The following is a 21,492-nucleotide window of genomic DNA, read 5'->3' on the forward strand; positions in this document are numbered from 1 at the left end:
ATTTACTTAAACTTCTCCATTTCTGTTTGGTTTGGACAGTACTGTGTTATCATAGTTTTGCTGTTGTTAATACTGTGTCAACACTTTCATTACAAGCTTTAGGCTCCAGGATTTGTAAATGGACTGCAAACTTTACAAATGGAAACTGTTGCTCAAAGACCAGGATCCCTAGGACAGCCAGGAGAAAGTCACTATTACAGACTTTTGTGTATGTGTATAATTCAAAATTAGGCTAGAATTTGGGACATCAAATTAAAATGCTATTTGTCCCCTGGAGGGATTCCCAAGTGGTGGTTGAAAATGAGAGATGATTAGGCCCTTTAGAAAGGTTTCAGTTGATACTGATGTGATTCGAGAACAAATAGGTCAAGATTATGAAATAGGGGTACATACCATCATTTAGGTAATTGGAGAATGTGTGCCTGGGGTTTTCTCATGTCAACAAGGCTGATATATTTCGATACGCAGTGTGATAGTTCCCTGACATGTCAAGTCCCCTGAGAGTTTCTAACCCTAGATAAGGAGGAGCAGGTCCAAAGGTATGGGTGAAGGCTGGCCTCTGATTGTCATCTTCAGGAAAGGGCTACATTGCCACCTACCCTTTAACCCTCTTAGAAATGCAGTTTTCTCCCTTAGACAGAGCATCCTGACCTCTCAAGGTCAAGATGCTTCCTCCCCACTGAGAGAAATGTTGGCATGTATATTTTAATCAAAAGCTGGTCCAGAGCCCTAGACATGCCAATGAGAGCCCAAACTATCAGCTGCCTAGCTGAACCCTCTGCTTCACCAACCATGGGGAGGACTTTGGGCTACACAACAGGCAGCGCTGATCATCATGGTCTCTACGAGCACCCTTGGCTTTGTCCATACAGCCTGGCCAACTCCACCGCATGCCACAGGATGCTGAGAACAGCACATGTTCTTCTGCAGAAAGTTTCCAACTGTGCAGGTGGGTCCCGGCCAAGGAAGCCTGAGAGGAGCCAGGTGGCGAACAGCCCGTGCGCATACCCTCAGGGATAAGATGAGACATGTCTGCATCCTGGACTCAGCATCCCAACAGCCAGTGCGTGGCGGTGACTCAGGCAGTGGGTGCTCAGCGGAGCCTGGACTGTCCCTGGCAAAACAGTCTTTTCTCCGCCTGGGAACTGAGCAAGAATGTCCCCAGTAGGGCACTGACCATGTGCCAGGGATCAGCCTGGGAGTTTGTTTGATTTTTCTATTTTCCTACAGATGGACCAAGGCTTTTGGCTTTGCAAGAACTCAACCTCTTATGCCATCAGCTGTTTCATGCTCACCAGCTCACCAGCTAAGCAAAGATTCATGAGGTCTCCTAAGTCCTTACCCATGTAACCCTCTCTCCCTTCATTCTTCCTTTTCCTGTAGCAATTCAGTTGGCCCCCAGGGTTCCAACCATCACCAGGGTCCAGTGCTTTTCATCACAGGTTGGTCTGACTTCCTCCAACGGTGGCTCTTCCCATCCTGACCCATGGCCTCACTCTCAAATCTTAACCCTTTCCATACATCCTCGGAAAAGCATCTTGGAACCCCCACTAAGTAGGCCAGCAAAAACCTTTACCTTCGAACCAAAGAAAATACTAAATCCATGAAGTCACTTAAGCCATGCTTCCAACGAGAGGGAAACTCAAAATGTTTTATACAGCAACCTATAAGAAACTCATTTTGTGGGATGTTTCACATTCCAGCCCATGCTTATTCCCCCATATATCCCTGCCAGTAATATCAACCAGATGTGGCAAAGAAGTCTGTGCAGAATTGTAAAAATTACAAGCATATTCTGTAATTCCAAAGCATTGTAAAGTCACAGCTTGGTTTTCTTTCTTAAAAAAAGAAATGTAAAAACTTTCCAAGCTGGCAGAATGTACTCAAATACAAGTATTGCTTGATCACTTTAGAAGATTCTCCTGCTGGCCCAAAGAACTGGAAAACGTAAAACCTCACTCTTTCTCTGATAAATTGAGGGAACTTAGAAAGATACTCGCAAACATGCATTTAAATCTATAAATTCTTCTCTTTTAATGTTTCAAGGCTTAATATCCTAGATCTCAGATACGAGCATAGGTTCATATATGCTCATATGAGCATAAAAGTACAAACCCCGAGTCTTGAAAGCTTCAGAGCTCCACGACTGCTCTCTTATTCTCCCCTCCCCCTACCACCCACCTATCATTTTTTTCAAGATGTATTTCAGTGCCAGCAGCACAAAAACAGAAAAATATATAGAACTGGGGGTCAGAACAACCTGGGTTTATTCCTGGTGAGTTAGCTAAACTCATGCCTCAGTTTCATCATCTGTGTAGTGGGCACAAATACACCTACCTTGAAAGAGGGCCAAAGATGGCAAATGCATAAGGTGTGTAATGCACAGTAGGTGCTTATGAAATGTTTGGTGCCTTCTCTACTTCCCAACCTATAAAATAACAGGGTTGTACTAGATCAGTGTTTCCCAAAATATGCCCCATGGGTGGGTGACCTACACCAAAATCATCTGCTTACAGAGTCAAATCCTTAGGCTCATTCCAGATCTAATGAACTAGAGTCCTTGGGGACAAGGCCTGGGAATCAACATTTTAACTAGGACCTCAAAGGATTTTTTTTCTATAGGCCAATCTAAGAACCACTGCAATCTAGATCCTTGCTCTGCAAAGTGTGGTCAAGCAGAAATGCAGAGTCCTAGGGCCCACCCCAGAGCTGCAGAACCAGAGTCCACATTTTAACCAGATTCCCAGGTATTCAGATATGCAGTCAAGGTTGAAAAATGCTGGTCCAGATAACTTTTACTTCTAGCCCTTTTATTCAATAGGATGAGTCTATAAGGCAATTCAAAGTATTATCCTTACAATCAACTGTGTGAACAAGGCCAAAGGCTTCTGTGCTCAGTTGCATAAAGTCTCAGTGAAGGGAGAATAGAAACCTTGCCTGACTTCTTTCCCTCGCTCCAGCTTCAGGCACTACAGTGAATGCGACTCACACAAAACTGAAACCCCAAGAGTGCCAGGGTACCCACTGCAATCATTATCTGTCCACATGCAGACTAAAGCTAAACCCGTCTTCAAGCACGTGATGAAGCCTGTCATAAAGCGAGAGGAAGGCTGGCCTTGCCGCAGCGCTCGGGGGTTGGGGGGATGTTGGAGGAGGAAGCAGAGTTCCAATGGGCGAGGATTCTTTCCCTGAGACTGAGGTAGCCGTGCCCCTGGAAAAAGTGACCCCGTGTCTGCGATGGTGAGGCTGGTCTCACCGTCTGCCCCTGGCCTCTGAAGGCTGGGCCAGCCCAGAAGCGGGACAGGTCTCCTGGATCCAGCTCCAGGCAGGCCGTCTCTGAAGCCCCCTTCCCCAATGGATTGGCTTTCCCCTCATCCTATTACCATTTTACCACATCAGATAACAACTCTGCTGGAAAACTGAGTAGTATGGGTTTTGTTTTCTCCACTGGGTTTTCACTTTTATAGCACTGTTTCACATCAGTGCGGAGTTTTATGGAGACACACATTGCATGTACTTATGTTTTAAAGGTTAGTGCAGAATTGGAAGACTCAGGTGGCTGCGAAAGGATCTCCGAGAAGCAGAAGGTAGAGGTACGGCGTTCCAGTCAGCCAACAAATCTGGGCTCACGTAGGGCTTCAGAGATAGAAAAGCACCGCAGCACTGGCTGAGCTTCTATCAGGGCCGCGCCGGCACTTCAGCTACTAACTCCTTATGACTCTAGCATGGGGATTGTGGTGAGGGTGTGCGCTCTGCGCTCAGGCAAGCCTGAGTTTGAATTTTAGCTTTGCCAGTGACCTTGAGCAAGCTGTCCAAATCTCTAGGACTCTGTCTGTTTGTCTCTAAACTGGGGATAATGGAGTATCTAACCTCTTAAACCTGAAAATGGTGGTGGTGGTTTAATCGCTAAGTTGTGTCTGACTCTCGGACACGACTGAGAGACTTCACTTTCACTTTTCACTTTCATGCATTGGAGAAGGAAATGGCAACCCACTCCAGTGTTCTTGCCTGGAGAATCCCAGGGGCAGGGGGAGCCTGGTGGGCTGCCGTCTACGGGGTCGCACAGAGTCGGACACGACTCAAGCGACTTAGCAGCAGCAGCAGCAGTGTCTGACTCTTGAGACCGCAAGGACTGTACCCCGCCAGGCTCTTCTGTCCATTCTCCAGGCAAGAGTACTAGAGAGGGTTGCCATTGCCTTCTCCAGGGGATCTTCCAGATGGAAGGATTGAATCTTGCATTGCAACCAGATTCTTTACCAACTGAGCCACCAAGGAAGAGAAGCTACCTGAAAGCAGATCGCAGAGAGATTCACAATAAATATGCAGAAAACACTTGGGATCTATTATGTGCTGATGTGTCCATTCATTTGTTCAAGTTCCTGCCCCCAGGACTTAAATGAGGCTCTATTTGGAGACTGGGTCTTTGATGAGTTCACTAAGTGTGGCCCTAAGACAACACGAGTCGTGTCCTTGTGACAGAAGGATGGGACCTCACGGGCGAGCGTGAACAGGACAACCGCAGCAGAAGCACAAGAAGACCATCAGCTGCAAGGCAAGGAGAGAGGCCTCCGGAAACCAGCCCTGCCAGCACTCAGATCTGAAACTTCCAGGCTGTAAGCCGTGAGGAAACACATTTCTGTTATGTAAGCCATCTGGTCTGAGGCACTTCACTGTCACAGGCCCAGCAAACTAAGACAGGAGCTCTGACTAGTATCCCTGTTGTCTAGCTAATCAACCAGAGACTGAGATAGTTGAGGTCACATGCCTAGGGTCAGTCAGCAGAGGGTGGGATCCAAACCCAGGTCTGGGCAGTTCCCTGACTTTTTCCTCCACTATTGGACTGCTTCAAAGAAATCCCACACGCCACAGTTAAGACCCCAAGCAGCCAAATAAATAAATATTTAAAGAAAAAAAAAAAGAAAGAAAGAAACATTAGATCACTTAGCAAAGCACAGATGCAGAAATGCAGCTTCTGGTTTGTTTGGGGATATGGGCATGGAGCTTCCCAGGTGGTATGGTGGAACCCACCTGCCAATGCAGGAGATACAAGAGAAGCAGGTTCAGTCCCTGGGTAGGGAAGATCCCCTGGAGGAGAGCTTGGCAATCCATTCCAGTATTCTTGCCTGGAGAATCCCACGGTCAGAGGAGCCTGGTGGACTGCAGTCCATGGGGTCGCAAAGAGCTGGGCATGACTGAGCCTGCACACAGCATGGATACGCATGGCTGTGTGACTGGGGCAGAACATGATAATATGAAGGAGAGGTACAAGCAAGCAGAAAGCGACAGTGGAGGGGATGGCTTGCTCGCTGCAAGTAAGCTCCTTGAAAACTGAGGTCTCACAACTCTGGGAGGGGGCAGCAGCCCAGTGACCTGGGACAAAGTTGGCTGTCCACTTTTCACCTTGTTTTCAGCTGCCTGGCAATCAACTTCCCGAGTCTTGCAACCCCACTGACCCAAGTGAGCAACAGCAGTTTAACCCCAGCGGCATTTTTTTAAATCCGCCAAATACCTTGCAGGACTGTGTGGAGAGTAACTGGGGGCCTCTGTCCTGCTGCCAGTGCAGCTGCTTCTTCAGTCAGGCTTTAAACCACTATCAGCTATGTAATGAACTCTTCTGCCACGAATCCACGAGACATGGGCCAGAAGGACCCCAGGGGTCTGCTCAGCCTTAGCTGGCAAAGTCAAACTCGTAAAAAGCAGTTGCAAAACTCCGTGTCCCTCTCATTCCCTTCAAAGCTCCCTAATCTGGAGAAAGGCAGACAGCTTTTAATTACTGTTTTCATCTTGTCTTTTGCTTCTCTGAAGGAATTTCTGGCAACATTAACCACTTAACTTCCAAATAACCAGAAACTTTTCACTCCTTCCCCCAGTGTATAGGTAAAAGAGAAAGCTGGAAGGAGAGGCACGAAAGGAGAAATCAGTAACCTACAGACCATATAACAGGCTGTGCTCCATCCCAGCCTCTCTGAATCAGGCCCGGAGAGGTGAAGTAACATGCCTAAGGTCACACAGCTTGTGGGTGGCAGAGCCAGTGCGAGGGTTGGGATCGTCCCACTCCTGGTACCTCCCTCAACCCTCCTCTATTTCAGAGCCTAAACTCTTTGCCAGGTTCTCAAATGTTGACATCAGAGATGCCAAAGCCCCAGCATATGCACCATTCCTATCAGTTAGCCGGCAAAAGCTAACCATGGCCATTTTCACCGAGTGCTTTCTGTGCTCTATATTCAATGCTAAAGGTTGTCCCTGGGCTGTTTCCAAGCATATTACAAACCCCTGGAGAAGGAGGTTCTATTATAGTCTATTTTACTGATCAACAACATGAGACCAAAGAGGTTAAGTATTAATAATTTGCCCATAGTCTCATTACAAGTAATTGGCAGCTCTTTAACACTTTTCCTTCACTGCCATCTCCTAAGACCTGGGTCAGGAGTGAGAGAAAAGAAAGAGCAGAAATACAGCTCTGACACCTGAAAATCTTATAATCTACCTCAGGATTCAGTCAGTTCAGTCACTCAGTTGTGTCCGACTCTTTGCGACCCCATGGACTGCAGCACGCCAGGCCTCCCTGTCCATCATCAACTCCCAGAGTTTACTCAAACTCATGCCCATTGAGTCAGTGATGTCATCCAACCATCTCATCCTCTGTCTTCCCTTCTCCTCCTGCCCTCAATCTTTCCCAGCATCAGGGTCTTTTCCAAGGAGTCAGTTCTTTGCATCAGGTGGCCAAAGTATTGGAGTTTCAGCTTTAGCATCAGTCCTTCCAATGAATACCCAGGACTGATTTCCTTTAGGATGGACTGGCTGGCTCTCCTTGCAGTCCAAGGGACTCTCAAGAGGCAGTTTCCCCCTCAGTCAGTCTCTCTCATCAGGAAGCTTCCATAAGCCTCTTATCCTCCTCCATCAGAGGGCAGACAGACTGAAAACCTCAGGATTAGAGTGAGCTAATATTTACTGAGTGCCCAAGGTAGGACAGAGACCTTGCTGGGTGTTCTACAGACCACAATGGTATTACCTAAGCCGCAGGGCACTTCTGCGTTCTAGGATGCTGTGGCTCATGCTGTGTACCGAAGGACAGAGTGAGAGCGTAGACACGGCACTACTACACACACGCACCAAGGGATCCGATGGTGCTGCGTCTGAGGGGTGTGGGTAACCAGCCAAGGTCTGATAAAAACTCTCATTTTTAGCATGACTTCAGCTCCCCACAATAGTTAGCACAGCCGTGTAGCATGAGAGAAATACTCTGCAGCAACATGTATGCGCTCTGCTCCCCATTCCAGTGTATCCTGGTTGTACACCTACACAGAGCGTACTTAGGTAGGTCAGACAATCCTTCTGAGCTTCAGAAGTAGATTTAATAATGATTCTCTTTGCAGAATTGCTGTGAAGGCTGAAACCTGCACACTGAGGCAGAATCAAAAGAGCTGCTGCTGCTTAGAAATATGAGATATACAGACAAGTAGTTTAAAATCCGAGCCTTAGTTTCCTCATCTATAAAATGGGTGTATTGAGGCAGAGAGCTAATTGTAGGAGAGTGAACGCACAGTCTTCGGAGTCAGATTACCCGCATTTGGTTCCTGGCTCAGTCACTGAGGAAGTGTATGAAGCTGGGCAAGTCCCTGGACCTCTCCGAGCCCCAGTTTCCTGTCTGTGGAAAAGCAGTTACGGTCCCTACCCCCACACTGTCATCAGGTGCATCAAACGAGCTACGTGAAAAGCATCAGAGGAGCATCTGGGACGCAGCGTTTGCTACTGTCATTACCTTGAAGTGTTATTGTGAAAATCCAAGCCATTCAGTGGAAGCACAGGGAACTGCACAGACTAGATGCTCAATAAACTTGTAGACATCAGATGTGTTTAAGTTCGGGGGTCTCTCACTCCATCTTCTGATAATAGAATTACTCTTTTCTTTGGGAAATCCATTCCCAGGACCCACACCATCATCGCCAAAAAACTGGTTAATCGGAGGACACCGTCTCACCAGCCACAGTCACCTGCTCAGAGTCGGAGGTGTGACCAAGGTAAGCAACTGACTCTCAGTTCTTTTTTGCATGTCTGTCATCAGTGACACCCTCTCCACCCTGGTTGCTAGGTTACTTCCCTCTGAGTCTCCTGCTGCTGTCTGCCATCCCGTGCACACTTCCAAGGGCTGGAGGGAGTGAGATGAAGTCCTGATGACACCACCATGCCCCTGGATCCAGCAGTTTCTAAACCCAGTCACAGGGGCTTCCCTGGTAGCTCAGTGATAAAGAGTCTGCCTGCCAATGCAGAAGACACGAGTTCGAACCCTGACTGGGAAGATGCCACATGACCCAGAGCAACTAAGCTTGTGTGCCTCAACTATTGAGCCTGTGCTCTAGAGACTGCAAGCCAAGACGGCCGAGACCCGCATGCCCTAGAGCCTGTGCACCACAACAAAGAAATCCACTGCAATGAGGAGCCCGCACACTGCAACCAGAGAGGAGCCCCTACTTGCCGCAACCAAAGAAAAGCCTGTTCCGCAGTGAAGATCCAGCACAACCAAAATAAATACATAGAATTATTCAAGAAAATAAGAATAATAAATAAAGCCAGCCAACCATAGCAACCACTGGCCTTCTCATGCACGTGAACTGACGCACTTCCCCTTTGGGTTAGACTGATTTAAGTCATGCTTCTGTCACTGCGGCTGCTGCTGCTAAGTCGCTTCAGTCGTATCGGACTCTGTGCTACGCCATGGATGGCAACCCACCAGGCTCCCCCGTCCCTAGGATTCTCCAGGCAAGAACACTGGAGTGGGTTGCCATTTCCTTCTCCAGTGTATGAAAGGGAAAAGTGAAAGTGAAGTCGCTCAGTCGTGTCGGACTCAGTGACCCCATGGCCTGCAGCCCACCGGGCTCCTCTGTCCATGGGATTTTCCAGGCAGGAGCACTGGAGTGGGAGCCATTGCCTTCTCCACTTCTGTCACTAGTTAGTAGCAATATTATAATAACATTGGTTCCCAATGAATATCATTTCCCTTTCCCATCACTACATGTCTTAAAATATGACCATAGCTTTTCCAAAAGGTGTTTTTCAGATAATAATTGAATATGAAGCAGTTTTTGTCTACAGATCTAGTAAGAGAAGGTGTGTTAGAATGGCTGCTTAAACCTCATGGCAGGCTGTGGAAGAGACAGCCACCCAGCAGCCCCATTTAGCATTCCTTGGAAAATGGCTCGCTGCGTCTATTGAGATTCAGTGCTCTTTTAAAACAGAGCCAGTGGCATATGTATACACACTCATGATTGCACATTTATTGATTTCTAATTTGCACCCTGCTTACTTCCAAAAAGGCCCTGGAGTGGCTGACAAAATAAGACAAAGACACAAGAGGGCCATTAAGAAAAATCAAAGACCAAGCCCAGAGAGAAAAAGGGATTGCTGATTATAGCCAAAACCCAGGTTAATAAAGCTGCTTCAATGAAAAATATATACATTCAGCTCTCAGCTCTTTGGCAGCTATTCAGAGTGTGTCCTGATGGGGTGGGTACAGGGCATCCTTCATATCTGCAGCTCAACACCCAGCACAGAGGCCAGGCACCTGGGAGAAGCTTCCTGAATGAACGATGGATAAAAGATTCAAAGCTCCCTGAGTGCACTGCTCATAACCCGAGGCCTGTATCATCTATCCACCCACTCCTGAGGGCCTCTGTGTGTCACACTGGGCCTGGCCAGGAGCCTGGAGAGGAATGGACCTCTCCAACCGCTGTTCTCTGGCTTGAAGCGAAAGCTCCATGTAACAGATCACAGCTCTGATGGCAGCTCCTCGTCCCTTCAAGTCTCCCATGAAAGGAAATGAGAAGCAAGTTGTGAAGATGGCCGTTGCAGGAGTAACAATAGTTATCTATGCTGATTATGTGTGCAGAGCACTTTAAACCCTAGAAAATGCAGGCACAGCGTAATCTCTTTGGGTGCAGAGAGCTCCTTGGTGAGGTATATGAACGGAAGAGGGGGCCTCTCATCATTTCCTGATGAGGACACAGGCACAGACGACCTGTGGCTCTCCCGACCTCTCTCAGAAAGCAGCCATGAGGCTGCCACACTGGACTCCCCACACCCCTGTGCTGCCTGCCTGGGCCTGTACCCTGCATCTCAGAGACCTGTTACCACGGCCTGAAACGCCTCCTCTGCCCAGATCAAGATCAGCTCTGCCTAAAATGGGCATCTGCTGATGTCTGCGCAGAGCAGGAACCAACCCCTCCCCCAACCTCCTGCAGCAGCGGGACCCTCAGACCCCGCCTGCTCAAAGCTGCCCGGCAGCCCAGCCCCACAGGCACCTTCTGTTTGCTGGAAAGTGATGCTGAGAGTCCAGGTGGACGGCATACAGTCTGTACGGTTTAGTTAAAGGCAGGCTGAAAGGCACAAGGTAGTGCTGGGTGGAGAGTCGGCTATTAAGCGAGTGTTTAAGGAAAGAACTCTCCAGGAAGAGGAAGGGAAAAACCAGAGTGGTTTCCCCATCTGCCCATTTGGTACTGCTTATTCAGCTCTGCCAGATACACACTGCACTTCATCCACCCTCACATCCATCAAGGCGGATGAAGAGTGGAAGAGTGGAAGGGAGGCGTACTCTTTCCCACATTTAGTACAGTCAGTCGGGTGGACTGAGCAAGAGAAAGGGAGTACCAGCCAGACACGATTGTGACAAAGTCCAGGTGCACCCAAGAGAAGGCAAGCAAGACCACCGTAGCACTGAGAGACTGACTATAGTCTCTCGCTGTGTGTAACAGATACAATTTCCTAATTCAGAACTCATTCTTAAGTGCACATGCAAACATGTGTTTCATATTTCCCAATTTATCCTGGAGCCTACATGCACCAGTGGACCGCATGCGTAGGTATTAAACATGGCCATTGGAATGGGAATGGTGGCCACCATGCAGAAACCTCTCCAGTAACGTCACAGTCCTCCCAGCCACGTTGTAAATCTCGCTGCCTGATTGCTAAGCAGCCAGACACTTGTTGCTCCAACCAGAAAGTTAAGCCTTGGGCAAGCAGTTCACCCCATAACATACACTAGTCACCGCCAGTAGGACTTCCAGATACAGTCCTGAAGCTGTTCACTGTCGGCAATCAGCACTCGCCTAACACCCCCAGTCCATGAATCACACTTTCTATCCGGATGTGTTTCTCCAGTTCTTGAGTATCCAAACTCTCATGCTAAATAAATACACAAAGACATCTCCAAGTCTCCCTGCTTCATTATATCCTGGACCATCCCAAAGAGAAAGCAAAATTCAAGGTTTTTCTTCCTTTCCCACACAAATCACAGACCTCCAGATCCAGAGTTCCCGGACTGGAAGTGGGAGGAAGCAGGCACAGGGCAGGAACCCTTCTAGCCAGCAAGGAGGTGAGGTTGACAGGTTTAATCCAAACCACTGCCCTCCGAGACTGTCTTGTGTGAACCAACTCACCTCCAAGCCCCCCTCGGGGCATTTCCCTGAGGTACATTCAGACCCAGGTGAAAGGATGGATTTCCTCCCTCCATGTAAAGGAGACACGCACTAGCCTAAGTCCACAGCTCTCACCGGCCACTTCAGTGACTCTCTGAAGGAAGGGAGCAGAAAAGGTGGGCTGGAGGGGAGCACAGGGACCCCCATGCTGAAGCCGGACTCCGGATGCCCACACGTGCGGACTCACTGCCACGCTCCACGTGGTCAGGGCTCCCCGCGCTAAGGCAGCCACATCCTCTGCATCAGCAAATGCAGGCAAGACCCAAGGCAGAGAAAGTAAGTTCACTCTACTCACAGTCTGGTGAGCTTCAGGTTGCTCTGGAAAAGCAGCTCTGGGAGGACCTGCAGCTTATTCTTGTTCAGGCGTCTGAAAGGGGAAAAGAAAAAGAAAATGAAGAGATGTCAAGAGGACAGGAAACTGGATCAAGGGTAGTCACAGACCCCCCTCAATCAATCCATCAACAGGTCTTAAAGGCTTCTAGATCTTTCATCATGGGATGCTCAGCACGTGGAAGGCATATTCTATCTTGCAAAATGTGGAGTCCAGTGGGGGATAAAAGGCAAAGGTGCGTGGAAAGCAGGAACACAACGTGCTTGCTGTCTCTCCCCCGTCCCGAGCCTCAGACAGACGACACTCAGTGACAACATTCTTTCCCAGGAACCTCAGACAGGCTTTTGAACTCATCTCACCAATTGCCTGCTCTAAGTAGCTATTGCCAGCTGATGGGACGGGCATGTGAAATGGGTCCCTAAAAATAAATAAAATGCCAGAGAGAATATTCCAGATTCTAAGTGGGTGGTGGGGGCAGGGAGGACAGACAGCCCCCATTATAGGAGCAGAGAAGAGAGTGGGCACATCACCGTGGGTTCAAGGGCCAAAATGGGCCCTCGGTACTTTTGCCTTTGTGGGCACCTTCCTCTATTTAAAAAATTAAATATTATATTGTATAACTATGAAAGTGAAAGTCGCTCAGTTGTGTCTGACTCTTTGCTACCCCGTGGACTATACAGTCCATGGAATTCTCCAGGCCAGAATACTGGAATGTGCACCCATTCCCCCTCCAGGGGATCTTCCCAACCCAGGAATCAAACCAGGGTCTCCTACATTGCAGGCGGATTCTTTACCAACTGAGCTATCAGGGAAGCCCACTGTATAACTATGCTGGTATTAAAACAAATACATTAAGATTATATAACATTTACTTGACCTAAACACTCACTTTTTTTCTTTTAATTTTTAAAGAAATTAAACCATCTTCATGGGTCCCTTAAAAGCGATGTTGGCCCTGGGTGCTGTCCCCACTGTGCCCAACAGGGAAGCCGGCCACTGTCTAGGTGGGCGGTGGGGCTGAAGGCCAGTCCAGGAGGGACAGCCCATGTCAGATGGCGGCAGCAGAGCCAGACTCTGTCCTGAGAATGGTCCACGCTAATACCCACGGCAAAGAAGGCCACCTGAGCTTCCAAGGCATGGTGAGTCACTGCTGCCGCCCCCATGAAGGCTGCTTTCCTGGGAGTGTGAGGCCAGAAGGGAAAGCCTGCCCCATGCTTGGGGCTTCCCAGATGGCGCTGGTGCAGGAGATGTAAGAGACTTGGGTTCGATCCCTGGGTCGGGAAGATCCTCTGGAGGATCCTCTGGAGGAGTGGAGGAAGCCACTCCAGTATTCTTGCCTGGAGAATCTCATGGACAGAGGAGCCTGGCAGTTTATAGTCCATGGAGTCACAAAGAGTAGGACACGACTGAAGTGACCTGGCATGCAGGCAACTCCATGCTAACCCCCAGGCCCTCTCTATCCAAATCTCATTCGGTTCAGTTCAGTCGCTCATTCATGTCTCTTTGTGACCCCATGGACTGTAGCATGCCAGGCTTCCCTGTCCATCACCAACTCCCAGAGTTTACTCAAACTCATGTGCATCAAGTCGGTGATGCCATCCAACCATCTCATCCTCTGACATCCCCTTCTCCTCCTGCCTTCAATCTTTCCCAGCATCAGGGTCTTTTCCAGTGAGTCAGTTCTTCGTATCAGGTGGTCAAAGTATTAGAGTTTCAGCTTCAGCATCAGTCCTTCCAGTGGATATTCAGGATTGATTTCCTTTAGGATTGACTAGTTGGATCTCCTTGCAGTCCAGGGGACTCTCAAGAGTCTTCTCCAACACCACAGTTCAAAAGCATCAATTCTTCTTCACTCAACTTTCTTTATAGTCAAACTCTCACATCCATACATGACCACTGGAAAAACCATAGCTTTGACTAGATGGACCTTTGTCAGTAAATGTCATTATGCAGCCTAATCACTGAAGCCCAAACCAGTGTCCCCAAATCTCCTCAGAGTCCTCAGATTCTTACTCCCAAGAGTCTCCCAGTGCAAAGACCAGTTTACAGATGGCTGAACCTCTCTGCTTAAACTATGCATGTTTGGCTATGTGGAATAACCATGTTATTCCATCTTAGAGCTAAGTGAACTGAAGAGAAGAAAAGGTGAACTTCTTCCCAGCTTCTGGCCCCAAAGCCCACACTCTCATAGTGCTCCAAGCAGCTAGGATTCCAGGGGGTGGGGTGCGGTTGGGGATAGGATATTGTTATTTGCCCTTTTTTATTCCAGGTCAACAGATAAAAACTTGAGAGGCACAGGACACCAGAAGGGAGTTTACAAGGGCAAAGCATGTGGAGGAGAAGCATTTACGACCTCAAGGAATGAGGTTCTGGTGAGAAGCGTGTGGCTCAGCCCTGAAGGGGTGCACACCGAGTGCAGGCAAGTGTGGACCACGCACACTCTGTGGTGACACTCTGACTGGAAGGAAGCCAGAGGGAAGGCTGGCAAGTGGGGCAAGTGAGCTCAAGTTCCCTGCCCCACCTAACTCCCTGTGCTCTTTTCCATTTTTAAAAACAGAGGTTATAAAAAAAGCCTTAACATAGAACTGACCATCTTAACCATTTTTAAGTGAAGTATGTTCACGTCGTCGTGCAACACATCCCCAGAGCTTTACCATCATGCGAAGCCGAAGCCCGTGCGCGTGAGACGACAGCGCCGCCCCGCCCCCGCAGTGTCCCTGGTGGCCCCATCCCGCTGCACTTGCTCTCATCACTCCCAGTACCTGCTCTGTGTGCTCCTGTCACTAAAGTGGGGAGAACGGGGCGCCCCAGAGGACAGGAAGGTGAGAGGAAGTCTACCCCTTGTTTACAGCCATTCCCGTACAGCCAGTGATAACTGAGTGTGTGTGCGTGTATGCTCTGTGACCCCAAGGACTGCAGCCTGTCAGACCCCTCTGTCTGTGATAAGCCACTTTCTTATACGGATTCTTATGGGGAAGAATCCCTTAGAAGAAACGGAGTAGCCCTCACAGTCAGCAAAAGAGTCCGAAATGCAGTACTTGGATGCAATCTCAAAAATGACAGAATGATCTCTGTTCGTTTCTAAGACAAACCATTCAATATCACAGTAATCCAAGTCTATGCCCCAATCAAAATGCTGAAGGAGCTGAAGTTGAACGGTTCTATGAAGACCTACAAAACCTTGTAGAAGTAACACCCAAAAAAGACGTCCTTTTCATTAGAGGGGACTGGAATGCAAAAGCAGGAAGTCAGGAGATACCTGGAGTAAAGGCAAATTTGGCATTGGAGTACAAAATGAAGCAGGGCAAAGGCTAACAGAGTTTTGCCAAGAGAATGCACTGGTCATAGCAAACACCCTCTTCCAAAAACATAAGAGAAGACTCTACACATGGACATCACCAGATGGTCAACACTGAAATCAGAATGATTATATTCTTTGCTGCCAAATATGGAGAAGCTCTATACAGGTGGCAAAAATAAGAACGGGAGCTGACTGTGGCTCAGATCATGAACTCCTTATTGCCAAATTCAGACTTAAATTGAAGAAAGCAGGGAAAACCATTAGACCATTCAGGTATGACCTAACTCAAATCCCTTATGATTATACAGTGGAAATGACAAACAGATTCAAGGGATTAGATCTGATAGAGAGAGCGCCTGGAGAACTGTGGACGGAGGTTCGCAACATTGTACAGGAGGCAGTGATCAAGACCATCCCCAAGAAAAAGAAGTGTAAAAAGGCAAAATGGTTGTCTGAGGAGGCCTTACAAATAGCTGAGAGAACAGAAGCTAAAGGCAAAGGAGAAAAGGTAAGATATACCCATTTGAATACACAGTTCCAAAGAATAGCAAGGAGAGATAAGAAAGCCTTAATCAGTGATCAATGCAAAGAATAGAGGAAAACATTAGAATGGGAAAAATTAAAGATCTCTTCAAGAAAATTAGAGATACCAAGGGAACATTTCAGGCAAAGATGGGCTCAATAAAGGACAGAAATGGTAGGGACCTAACAGAAGCAGAAGATATTAAGGAGAGGTGGCAAGAATACACAGAAGAACTGTACAAAAAAGAGCTTCATGACCCAGATAATCACAGTGGTGTGATCACTCACCTACAGCCAGATATCCTGGAATGTGAAGTCAAGTCGGCCTTAGGAAGCATCACTACGAACAAAGCTAGTGGAGGTGATGGAATTCCAGTTGAGCTATTTCATATCCTAAAAGATGATGCTTTGAAAGTGCTGCATTCAATATGCCAGCAAATTTGGAAAACTCAGCAGTGGCCACAGGACTGGGAAAGGGCAGTTTTCATTCCAATCCCAAAGGAAGGCAATGTCAAGGAATGCTCAAACTACCACATAATTGCATTCATCTCACATGCTAGCAAAGTAATGCTCAATATTCTCTAAGCCAGGCTTCAACAGTACGTGAACCATGAACTTTCAGATGTGCAACCTGGATTTAGACAAGGTAGAGAAACCAGAGATCAAATTGCCAACATCCACTGGATCATCAAAAAAGCAAGAGAGTTCCAGAAAAACATCTACTTCTGCTTTACTGACTACACCAAAGCCTTTGACTGTGTGGATCACAACACACTGTGGAATTCTTCAAGACATGGGAATACCAGATCACCTGACCTGCCTCCTGAGAAATCTGTATGCAGGTCAAGAAGCAACAGTTAGAACTGGACATGGAACAACAGATTGGTTCCAAATAGGAAAAGGAGTATATTGTCAAAGCTGTATATTGTCACCCTGCTTATTTAACTTATATGCAGAGCACATCATATGAAATGCTGGGCTGGATGAAGCACAAACTGGAATCAAGATTACTGGGAGAAATATCAATAAACTCAGATATACAGATGACACAACCCTTATGGCAGAAAGCGAAGAAGAACTAAAAAGCCTCTTGATGAAAGAGAAAGAGGAGAGCGAAAAAGTTGGCTTAAATTCAACATTCAGAGAACTAACATCATGGCATACGGTCCCATCACTTCATGGCAAATAGATGGGAAACAATGGAAACAGTGACAGACTTTATTTTGGGGGGCTCCAAAATCACTGCAGCCGTGAAATTAAAAGACACTTGCTCCTTGGGAGAAAAGCTATGATCAAACTAGACAGCATATTAAAAAGCAGAGACACTACTTTGCTAACAAAGGTCCATCTAATCAAAGCTCTGTTTTTTCCAGTAGTCATGTACGGATGTGAAAGCTGGACTATAAAGAAAGCTGAGCGAAGAAAAGTTGATGCTTTTGAACTGTGGTGTTGGAGAAGACTCTTGAGAGTCTCTTGGACTGCAAGGAGATCAACACCAGTCAATACTAAAGGAAATTAGTCCTGAATATCCACTGGAAGGTCTGATGCTGAAGCTGAAACTTCAATACTTTGGCCACCTGATGCGAAGAGCTGACTCATTGGGAAAGACCTAGATGCTGGGAAAGGTTGAAGGCTGGAGGAGAAGGGGACGACAGAGGATGAGACGGTTGGATGGCGTCATCAACTCAATGGACATGAGTTTGAACAAGCTCCAGGAGATGGTGATGGACAGGGAGGCCTGCTGTGCCACACAGTCCATGGGGTTGAAAAGAGTCAGACATAACTGAGCCACTGAACTGAACTGAACACGGCAAAGCACTGGTCCCGGAGAAGGTGTGGTGCTTTGACTCTGGGATCGGCCAGACTGGGTTCAGGTCTGGCTGTATTGTGCTCTTGCCATAGGACCTTGGGGAAGTTACCTCACTTCTTAAGCCTCAGTTTTCCACCTTCAAAATAACTCTACTCAGTAGGTTAGAGTAAATCTTGACACAGTGTATGTAAAAGCATCTAGCACTGCAGTGAGCGCATGGCATCATCGAAATGAGCTGCTTTATAACTCTGTGTCAGACACTGCACTACGTGCTGGAAAGGTAGGATCTCGGGTAGTGCAGCTCAGAGACTGGGGTCATTACCACCAGCATCTTATGGATAAAGGGTATCAAGGAACTTCCCTGGTGGCCCAGTGGTTAAGAATCCACCTGCCAATGCACAGGACACAGGTTTGATCCCTGCTCAAGGAAGACTCCACATGCTACAAGACACCTAAGCCCATGAGCTGCAAAAAGAAAAGCCCCTGCAGTGAAAAGCCCACACACTGCGACTTGAGAGTAGCCCCGACTTTAAGCACCTAGAGTAAGCCTGCACGCAGTCAACAATAAATAAATAGAAAGATTCTGTGGACTTCTCCAGGCCAGAATACTGGAGTGGGTAGCCCTCCCCTTCTCCAGGGGATCTTCCCAATCCAGGGTTCAAACTCAAGTCTCCAACATTGCAGGCAGATTATTTACCAGCTGAGCCACCAGGGAAGCCCAAGAATACTGGACTGAGTAGCTTATCCCTTCTCCAGAGAATCTTCCCAACCCAGCTATCCTGAAGCGAGGACTCCTGCATTGCAGGCAGATTCTTTACCAGCTGAGCTATCAGGGAAGCCAGACAGATAGATAGATAAAGGATGTCAACAAATGGAGAGGTGAAGCCCCCTCTGCAAGGCCACTGTGATAGGAAATTGCGGAGGCAGGATGTTGACCCCAGAGGTCTGCCTCCAGAGCCTGGTTCTAAACCACTGGGGTTACTGGAAGCCTCTCTATCAGTAACAGCTCCCTTCCCCCCACCCCCGCCCTTTTCTCCCCTTCTTGTCTTTTTGGCTCTGCTTCCTTTCATCCAGGGTGGCCACCTCCTCTGCCCCTGCCCAGACCACCATCTGCCCTGAGGACACTTCCCTCCCTGAGAAGGATGCTCTTGGGTCCCCGAGGCCAGCAGTGGGCCTCCAGGTAGGTCTGTCTGGAACCTTCCTCTACATCCACAGCTGCACAAAGCCTGGTAAGAGTTACACCCAGACAGCCAGTGCTCCCATCCAGGCAAAAGTCCTGAAATCTGGCCCACCACGGCCTGCGGTAAGGAGGGTATTGAGTGTGCTCAAAGCTCAAAACCAGAGTTGAAGCTAAAAATAAAACCAGCTTGGCTCTGAGGCTCCAGGAAGGGAAGGAATCATTTTCAGTTCTTTGCCGGTATTTGCAGCCGGACAAAAATAAAAACACAACCAAATTTAGCCAATTGTGTGCTGCCTGCTGCTTCATAAACCCTGAATGAGGATTCCAGGCCGGTTGGGCTGGGCTCTCCTTCCTTTAAAAGCCTCAGAGTCTTTCTGCTTTGGCTTGGGCGGGCCGCACGCCATTTCTCTGTTATCGAGGGGTGCTTGATACATTTCTAGTTCATCCCATCCTGGGATTTATTCATTCTTATTTAGAGAGCCAAGTTGGTCTGAAAGGTCTTACTTGAAAAGCTGATGAAGCCTCCAGGCTGCATAAGGTGCACTTCTCACATGGCTGCTTTAAGAGCAGCTCCCGAACAGGAAAATGAACAGAGGGAAACAGGTCTTTCTCCTGCCAGAGGGGCAGATAAGCGCTGGGCTGCAGACAGCGGCTATTGGCCTCCGTGCCCTCCATCACTCACGCCATCTGCTGCTCTGTCACCTGGGTCCAGAGGTAGAAATCTGCCACAGTTCAAATTGGAAATAAACCTGTGATGCCTGTATGGAAAAAAGGACCGAATGGGACCCGCATGAGGGCAGGCCTGAGGAGGTCAGCAGACAAGACATGGGCCCGGCCAGTGATAAGTCAAGTCCATCTGGATGTCTTCTCTTCCTCTAAGATCAACTCTCCTTTTCAGCTTTCCTGCTGGAACAATCGGAGCATCAGGGTCAAGAAGTCCACGGGCTTCCAGCTGCAAGGTCATTCTGTTTTTCAGCCTGAACTGTGAAGCCCCAAGAAATAGAGTCTTGGCTTTGTGGTATCACTGATGGCCTTCTTGGAGGAACCTGGGCGTAAGATCTAATTAGAGATTTTTTCCACCTTATTGAATTCTTTCATTTGTCTGTCCATTAAACCTATCCAACCACTAATTTATCCATTCATAAAACCACCCTCTACCCCTATGTCTGTCCATCCATCCATCCATCCATCCATCCATCTTCCCAGTCATTTTTCAATATGAACATACAAAGATGATTAAGATACGGTTCCTTTCTCTATCCGCATGAATAAGATGTAGATGAAGAAGGATGTCAGATGCTAGCGAAGGAGACTGACATGGAAACAAAACTCTGTAGCATGATCTTGTGAGCAAAGCTATCGTGGGGGCACATGAGGAGGAGCAGCTAACCCAGACCTGGGACAGGAAGGCTTCCTGAAGGAACTGGTTTGGAGTTTTTGTTTACTTGTTTGCTTGTTTGAAGCATAATTTTGACTCTTCAGGAGACAGGGACAACGGGTTCTAGACTTTGAGAGCAGTATGTGCATGGAGGGCCAGGAGACTGAAGAGCAACTTTTGGGAAACAGGGCTGCATTGCAGGGACTAGATGGCTCGAGAAACACAAGTGGTGATGCTCTAGGGCTAAGCAGAGCTCATATTAATGAGGGTTCTTGCGGATCGTGATAAAGGACTTCGGCTTGGCTGTGTATTCAGAGTTGGGGGAGCCACAGACAGAGTCTGAGCAAGGGAATGACCATCTGTTTTGGATTTTAACAAGTTCTCTTGAGCAGTACAGAGAAGGCAATGGCACCCCACTCCAGTACTCTTGCCTGGAAAATCCCATGGACAGAGGAGCCTGGTAGGCTGCAGTCCATGAGGTTGCTAAGAGTCAGACAGGACTGAGCGACTTCACTTTCACTTTTCACTTTCATGCACTGGAGAAGGAAATGGCAACCCACTCCAGTGTTCTTGCCTGGAGAATCCCAGGGACGGGGGAGCCTGGTGGGCTGCTGTCTATGGGGTCGCACAGAGTCGGACATGACTGAAGTGACTTAGCAGCAGCAGCTTGAGTAGCAGTAAGCCTGGTTTGAAAGAGGGTGGAATCAGAAGCAAGGCGAGCAATTAAGAGGGCTCCTGAGTAATCGCTGTGGCTGTGTGAGGCCCTGGGGAAGGGGAGGAGTCACACTGGAGTGGAGGAGCGAGATCTGAAGTCTCAACCACAGGGTTTTGTGAGTAAATGCATATGAGGGGTACAGGAGTGAAGGGGTTAAAAGTGGCCCCAGGGGCTCCCACTTGGGTAACTGATTAATCAAAATGACCAATTAGTGCTAAAAAAAAATAGAGATGAGAGGACCATCACACAGAAGGGACTATGTTCAGATTCAGGATTTCTAAACCACTGGGATCCCTCAAATAATTCTGACAACTAGTGGCAGTAGCTGGTAATAACACGAAGACCACGAGTCAGGCACTGTACGAGGGGCTTCCCATGTCCAGTTCATTTAACTCCCCACAGAATAACTTCAAGAATAGTACTAGTGGTCACCCTATAATAATGAAAACAAGGGCCTAAGACGGTTAAGCCACCTGCCCAGAGCCAAACTCAGTCAAAAAGATGGTGATGGACTTGAACACAGATGTGTGTACTTGGTCTCTCAGTTGTGTCCGATTCTTTTTGATCCTTTGGACTGTAGCCTGCCAGGCTCCTATGTCCAGGGGATTTTCCAGACAAGAATACTGGAGTGGGTTGCCATTTCCTCCTCCAGGGGATCGTCCTGAGCCAGGGATTAAACCCACATTTACCTAATGCCAAACCTGTGCTCTTAGCTACCATGGTTAATGATGGTAATTAATTTAGCCCTCATTATAGATTGTCATGACTTATTACCTCGTGTGTG

At 47.9% G+C, this 21,492-nt stretch overlaps 1 protein-coding gene across 3 annotated transcripts in view; it reads right to left on the bottom strand.

Moving 5' to 3' along the window:
• SLIT3 (slit guidance ligand 3) overlaps positions 1-21,492 on the bottom strand; it is a 781,214-nt gene that overhangs the window by 588,306 nt on the left and 171,416 nt on the right. For all 3 annotated transcript variants that reach the window (XM_055554942.1, XM_055554941.1, XM_055554944.1), the window contains exon 4: positions 11,767-11,838. In XM_055554942.1, coding sequence (XP_055410917.1) covers positions 11,767-11,838 — 72 coding nt within the window. The remainder of the gene's footprint in view (positions 1-11,766; positions 11,839-21,492) is intronic.

Source organism: Bubalus kerabau, chromosome 18 (assembly GCF_029407905.1).
Source record: "Bubalus kerabau isolate K-KA32 ecotype Philippines breed swamp buffalo chromosome 18, PCC_UOA_SB_1v2, whole genome shotgun sequence".
NCBI classification, from domain to species: Eukaryota; Metazoa; Chordata; class Mammalia; order Artiodactyla; family Bovidae; genus Bubalus; species Bubalus kerabau.